Genomic DNA, 7,303 nt, shown 5'->3' with positions numbered 1-7,303 from the left:
AATGATAACTAGGTTACTTTTCCTATTTCATTGAGGTGGAGTTGCAATCACACCATATTTCTGAAGAAGAAGAGTTCAAACCATAGTATTAGAAACCAAAAGTTGGGGACCAGCAGTTAACATAATGGCTATGTCACTGGACTCCCATGTAGTCAACTATGGTTCGAGTCCTGGACCTGGCAGTTTAAACTAGCGCCAGGTGCGTGTGCGTGTGTGCCCAAGATCCTGAGAGGAGAATGAGAAGAAGGGACTGCAGCATGGCCATCCCCCCTGGGAGGTGATTTCTCACTTTCTATCTTTCTCTCTCTGTCTGTCTGGAGAGCACATGTGCCCTATACCCCCCCACCAAAAAAAAAGAAAGAAAGAAAGAAAGAAAGAAAGAAAGAAAGAAAGAAAGAAAGAAAGAAATCAAAAGTTGAACTTCTTTTTCTCAATAATTATTTTATTTACCCTTATTTATCCATTTATTTATTTTAATTTGACCAGAGAGGAACAGAGTAAGAGAGAGAGAGAGAAAAAAAGTAATAAAGCAAGTCACTAGGTCTGGGACTTGAACCACAGATGGCCGTGTGGGAGTCCAGCATCCTTAACCACCATGCCACCTGCTAGCCCCCCCAAATGCGAGGCATGCATTGCCCATGATCTGTAATCTAGGTTAACTGAGGCTGGATATGGATCTGGCTGAGCATGGGTCAAAGTGTGAAGACCCTATTCCCTCTTTCTCATGGAAGGAACAGATAAACTTTAGAAAAATAAAAGATGTTCAACTTCGGAGTGTTCTATCTTTCCACTGCTGCATGTTATTTAAAAAAGAGAAAGAAGGTTTTTGTTTTGTTTTGTTTTGTTTTGTTTTGAAATGAATCTTGAACATATTTTTGTTAAAACCCAGTCTTTAATGCTGAAGACGACATACTTTTACTTATTAAACATGCTCATAAAGCTCAGAAGATTTTTATTGGGCTCATGCATATAAACATGTGCATTTTATCCCAGGTATATTAAATTCCTAGTTTTAGCTGCCAAAACAACTGACAGACTTAAATTTGTATAAACCTGGCGATATTTTTGGTTAACTCACTGGCTAAAAGAACATTAAGAAGCAAGAAATGGCTTCTATTTCACTTTCCCATTTACTGTTTGGAGTCTAACACCCATTAGCACTATCAATATTTTGCAGAATGTTTTTTCTCCCTTTGGATTCTTTTTCCCTCTTTACTCTCTTGGCAAATGAGTATTATAAGGAAAAATTCTCTCATTAAATATCAGGCAATTTCATGTTAAAGCACTGCCTGAGTTGCTGAAGAGTTAGGGGGCAGGTATTATAATTCACTGTAGCTGTAATAGAGGGTAATGTCACTTTAAGACATGTGATACTTTAGAGAGGAGGGATGTATTGAAACAGACTACTGCTACTTCCAGCACCGTATAGCAAGCAGCTCTGCTCTTACATTTCACTGCCTTACTCTGCTCTGAATGCACTGGAGTGGGAATGGTCCGTCGGTAACTATAAACTGATTCTCATCAGGAAACTGTACATTATCTCACCATCACTTCAAAGGTCTCGTCAGGCAGAGGTGACGCCAGGAAATGATTTAAAGGTGAAAATGACAAGGTTTCCACCCCTCAAACCTTGGCTCCTTTTCTGACAATACAGTCTGAATGAGCCTGATGTCTTCTTTACTGTGGAGGTAGGATCGGACCAGAGAACATATTTTTTTTTTACTCCTGATAAAGAAGATTGTTGAGAAGCTCATTTTTTAAAAAAACATTTCAAATTGTGGCACAGATGGATTTTAAAGAGTGTTAGATCTTTCCAATGAACACTAATAGAGTACTCTGCTCTTGGCTGGATTTTTCAGGTAAGATGCCTCTTTCAGGATTTAAGATTCAGAAAGGAGATCTGAAACCTATTCAGTTTTATGTAAAGAACTGTGCAAGGCTGGATGCATTATTTGGGGTGGGGGGAAACACTTATTAACACTGAGACAACCTTTTAATGAGAGAATGAGCAGTGAGAGCAGTATGCAGGAGACTTGGAAGTATGGCTGAGAATTAAAGAAAGTTAAATGAAAAAAGAAAGGCAAGGCAAATATTGCAATCCATTAAGTCACAGTAATCTTTTTAAGTGCTAAAGGTCTATGGGGTGAAGAAATGAGCAAGAGAAAGCAGAGTCATTGAGGAACTGTTAAGTTTTGATTGTGGTAGGATTTTTTTCAAGTGTAGATTCATTCCTAGTGCATTTTAACTGTGATTCACAAGCAGTAAATGCATGTCACAGCCACCTCTGTTTTGTCTTTTTATAATTTGCTGTCTTCTGAAAAGGCCCCCAAATGCATTCATTTTAGGATTCACAGGAGGGTGTTGCTATTAATCTGTACTGAAGCGAATACATCTATCTATGTTACCCCACAAGGAGGCAAAGCATGTTGTATACAAAAGTAAATAGTGGGCAGTGAAACTAATTAGAAAGTGAGTGATCTCTCTGAATTACAGACTGAGGCGTGAATGGCACCCTGCTGCTAAAAATAATGTTTTCCTACATTGTCCTTAATTATAGTTGTCACCCTCTGTCTATAATTGGTCCTAAAACCCTTCTCAAAGACTACATCGCCTCCTAAAATCACGAATTAGCTGTAGTATGTGTGTGTGTGCGTGCGCGTGTGTATGTATGTATATGTGTGTGTGTGTATTCTTTTTGCTTTCTGAACATCACAGTTTTTGAAAGAGTAACAATTTCTATGAATAAAAAAGTCATGCTGGTAGGTCACTAGCAGGTTTTCAATGAATAGCTGAAATTCCTGATGGGTATGATTTGACAGTAGAAGGAAAAGAAAGAAACAATCTTGCTTTCAAAGCTCTCTCTACTTAAAAGAAAGGCATCTAGTTGACTGGATTCTTGTATAGAAAATGTTTCCTATCACTGGCTGAGTAAGGACAATGCTTCAAGTTTGATTAATTTGGCACTATGAAATGCAGCATAAGGTGTTATGTGCGAAATTGGACAATATGTAGCGCAGTTGAGCCTTTGTAACTCCTACGATCCTCATAGGTGCAGATAAGACTGTCAAAGTTTCAGTGCCTGAGAAAAGGTATATGTTCATCCATAAATACTACACCACCTGTACATGAATATTCATCAGCACTGTACAACAAATACCACGATGGAGTCTTAGGAGGCAAAGCAATATTATAAACTATGGCTTGTTTCAGGATAGAAGCCTAGATCCTGCACCCGAAACTCGTTTAGACTGAAGAGAATTCCTTCTGATTTTTAAGTCCAGCCAAAAAAGATTGTTCTTTCAGGAGATTGCAAGATGTCTCTGAGAAATGATTACTTAGTTTAGAAGACAACATTGAGATAAAAAATTCATGACTGTAGAATTAAACAAACAAACAAACAAAAAACAAAAAAACAAAACAAGAAGAACCCGCTCCTTCCAGGCTTATGTCAGACTTGCAATGAAGTTAGAATGAACAGGAGTCTGCAGCTTTTCAGTGCCTGGAATACCTAGTTTAGAGTTCATTGTATAAAACTGAATTTTTAGTCAGTGTGCAATAATATTTCAAACTGCCTAAGTGATCATCCAAAACTTAGTTTTTCTACTTTGGCAATCCTTGGAGTTTTGGTTTGCAGAATTTAAAAACTTAATTTCTGGAAAGGGCTTTCCCCTAATCCCAGTTCATGGCATGACCTCTGCTGGATCATTCATTCTAGCCAGCGAAGTAGCAAAGGAACACGACGTCTGAGACTTCCCCTCTCTCATCAGTAGGGCTGACTGAGCTGGGGGCTTGAAGCCAGGGGTAACCTTTCCTGTCTAATGTTCTCTTTAGAGAATGGCAATGGTCTCTGCAATGTCCTGGGTCCTGTATTTGTGGATAAGTGCTTGCGCAATGCTACTCTGCCATGGATCCCTTCAGCATACATTCCAGCAGCAGCACCTGCACAGACCAGGTAAGTCGGAGCCGGCTCCACTGCAGCCTCCTCCAGTCTCACCTGTCTCCTTAGCAGATGGCTTTGTGGAAGTTACAGAAAATACTGTAGTATGGGCAGCTGCCTCTGAATTCTAAGATATGGTGATTTGGTGCTGGCTGGATGCTCTGGGGACAGGGAGGTGTACCACAATGCCCTAGAGTTTTTTTTTAATTAATTTCCTCAGGAAAGGTGGACTTCCCTCTGTGTCTCCCCTTCCAGCTCCCCACCTCTTTCCTCCTACTCTGAAAAGCAGAAGGCATTTGTTTCTGAGTGCTTAGGCCTATAGCAAAATATTCTGCAAAAGGTGAGATAACTTTCAAGATGTTGAGGCTTTCTTAGGAAGGCAAAATATCATCTTAGTGCATCTATTTCTGGGATGGTGTTTTATATAGATGCTATAATCTGTGTTTGTGGCTAAGGATGTTGGGGTGTTCATCCCCAAATTAACTTTGAAAGCAAGTTGTCAATGAAAAAAAAATTAAAACATAACTTACAATTTCTCGGTTGGTTAAATTTGCCTCCTTTCCTTTCTCTTTCTTTACTTTGTGGTCTTCCAGTGTGCTCAGTAGCTTTTTTCTCTTTTTCTGGGAGTTTCAGGAATAAGTTCCTTTTGGCCTCATCCCCCCCCACCCCATGTTGACGTTTTAGTTCCGGAAGCATTTTGTTGTCTTCATCTTTCCGTTCAAAGTTTCTCAACCTTCCATGAACTTACTCTTCAATAAAGATTTTTTCTTTCCTTCCTTTCTTTCTTCCCTCCCTCCCTCCTTCCTTCCTTTTTTCCTTCCTTTTTTTCCTGCCTCTCCAGCTTTCTCTTTGCAGACCCTCCCAGTTTGATTCTTCTGTACGTCCCTCCATTTTCTGTTTAGCTTCAGCCTTTGCATCCTTTTACTCCACCTCCTCTCCCCGCTTTTACTCTCCATGGCCCTCCCTCCACCCCCAGCTGACGGTCAAGTTCGACCTCTGGGGACCAGTTGCATGTCCAACTTGCTGACCCTCAGCTCTGAAGTGCTAGCAGCCATCCGACCCCTCTTCTAATCCCTCCCTGGCCCCTCCCATCCACCGGGCTAGCTTTCTGCTGAAAGCCTGCGGTGTGGTCCAGCATCAACGCCTCGGCTCCAAGGCCAGCCAGTCTGGACACCATCCCATTGCCTTGGGCACAGTCCTTGAGCAACACCTCCACGGGAGCCCCTTCTTGCCTTCCGGATCTCTGATTCTGGGCTGGGGGCAGGCTCTGCAGAGCACGGGTGCAGTCCGGGGTCCTCTCGCGCCGCAGCACCAAGCTGCAGGAAAGCGCGCAAGCCTGCTCAGCGCCAGAGCCTGGCCGCTAAGGGAGGAGGGCTGAAGGAGTGGAGTGGGCTGAGGGAGTGGAATGGGCTGGAAGCTGAGGCTGGGGGCTACCTCTGTATCCCAGTTACCCTCTTCCCATGCCCTGGGTCGGGGCAGAAAGGCGAGGGGCGCTGGTGCCACTGCAGGTGGACATGGAAACCCACATAGCCTCTTGCAGCGCGCTTGCATTTTTGCATACTGTGTACAGACACTGGAGCTGGAACCGCCAGATCCAAAAACTCCAGTACCTAGGTGGAAGGAAACAAAATGTGGGTGTGGGGACTCCAACCTTAACTACAATATGTTATTCATCAGTTTCTTCTGGCAAAAATGTCTTCGATTTGTTATATAGTCATAGAAATAACAGAGGAATTTTTCATTCATTGTAATACTCAATAATAACTCGTAATAATAAAAACAAATACTATTTGTGAGTATTTTATGTATGGTTCTCAGGGTTAATTCACATTGTTTGGCTTAATCCTTAATGCTAGAGTGTGTAATGACCCCCTCCCTTTACCCAGGAAATGGATGTTCTGAGGGGTTGGGTGACCCATCTGAGGACATACACCAAACAGTGGCCTTTGGAAGGTGGGTGGGTCTGATTCTACTGCCAGAGTTGTATCCTCCGGAGGGGAAAAAAAATGCTTCTTGGGACACAGCGTGATGATGGATCATAGTCTGGTGGAGTTGTGAGCCCCTTTCCCATCTGTGAAAACTGCAAACCCATTCTGGAAGGTGGCCATAGCACAGCTGGTAAGTGGCCTCTGATAAGGGGTCTGGGGGAACTCAGGCCTGTCCACCTTCTCTTCCACTTAATGTTAGTGACATTATCTTGGGCAAGCAACTTTTCTTCTCTGAGCCCAATATCCCATCTGAGAATGTGGTGGGTTGCAAATAAAACAACTTCCTTTGGTATACTTTGTAAACTGTAAAGTTCTTCATGAATATCTGCCTTACTGACATCCCTGCAAAACAGACTACAGACTTGTAAGTCAAAAATGTTGAATGAGTGAAGATTTTGTGTTCTTAAAGCTAATTATCCATGTAGCCAGGATAAAAATCCAATTTTTTTTTCTTTCTTGTTGTTTTTCAACTATGAGGTATGTGGTTAGACCTAGTATGTGTCTTATTTTACATTCTATATATCCTGAAATGTATATATACCATACAGTTTACAATAGGCTTTCACATAGTTTGTATTTATTAATTAATTAGCACATAAGCTTTTTGGTTGGGGTTATGGCTACTAGGCATCTTCAAAAAGTTAACAGAAAATATTATCAAACACATGGATTTCAAAAGAATTTTTGCACCAACATTTGTACTTTAATTCCATTTCCTACAGACTTCTTGAAGTCTCCTTGTATTTTACTTAAACTCATGCTTTTATAGGGCTTATTATTAAAATACCATATTTTAAACCAATAAACACATCATTAGGTTCTGATTGGAATTAAGCTCAATTTTTGTTTTCTTTGTGTTTCCTTAAAATTTGCTTATTATCACCAATGCATAGTTAATCTATACTTCAAATATCCCAAGAAACAACAGCACTGAAACCAATTTCAACCCTAAGTGCTTATACATTTGAGACCTATTTCAGCTTCATTGTTAAAATAAAAAGCTATACATTTCCCCTTTGAGATGCAAAAATATTAAATGATATTAAACTGAAAGTCCAGTGGTTCTATGTAATGTTCTTATTCATCTTCCTTGGGTTTTCAACAATAGCTTCAAAAATTAAAGTGATAACTCTTGGTCATAACAATATTCTAGATTATTTCAGTCAGACTCTTTAATACCATCTTGTGTTTTGATTTTAAAAGTAAAAATAGGCTTTTGGGAATGGGACTTGTGACATTTTCCTTTGTGGGTCTTAAATCTTCAGGGACACTAATGAAATGTGTATGAAAACAAGAGAGAAATAAGGGCCAGTTATCTGTGACAATCCACCCCTAAATGAGCAAATAAATAAAGAAATAGCTGGATAAATGAGCAAAA

General features: G+C 40.5%; 1 protein-coding gene across 2 annotated transcripts in view; it reads left to right on the top strand.

Annotated features, from left to right (window-relative positions):
- The first annotated feature begins 1,393 nt into the window (after nt 1-1,393).
- TAFA1 (TAFA chemokine like family member 1) overlaps nt 1,394-7,303 on the top strand; it is a 593,415-nt gene continuing 587,505 nt past the window's right edge. For both annotated transcript variants that reach the window (XM_006160360.1, XM_006160359.1), the window contains exons 1-2: nt 1,394-1,859; nt 3,832-3,952. In XM_006160360.1, the coding sequence (XP_006160422.1) occupies nt 3,835-3,952 (118 nt within the window). In that variant the 5' untranslated portion in view covers nt 1,394-1,859; nt 3,832-3,834. The remainder of the gene's footprint in view (nt 1,860-3,831; nt 3,953-7,303) is intronic.

The sequence above is a fragment of the Tupaia chinensis genome, unplaced genomic scaffold, assembly GCF_000334495.1.
Source record: "Tupaia chinensis unplaced genomic scaffold, TupChi_1.0 Scaffold000682_1, whole genome shotgun sequence".
Taxonomy (NCBI): domain Eukaryota; kingdom Metazoa; phylum Chordata; class Mammalia; order Scandentia; family Tupaiidae; genus Tupaia; species Tupaia belangeri.
Note: the sequence above shows the minus strand (reverse complement) of the source record. Positions and strands in the feature narration are given on the sequence as shown.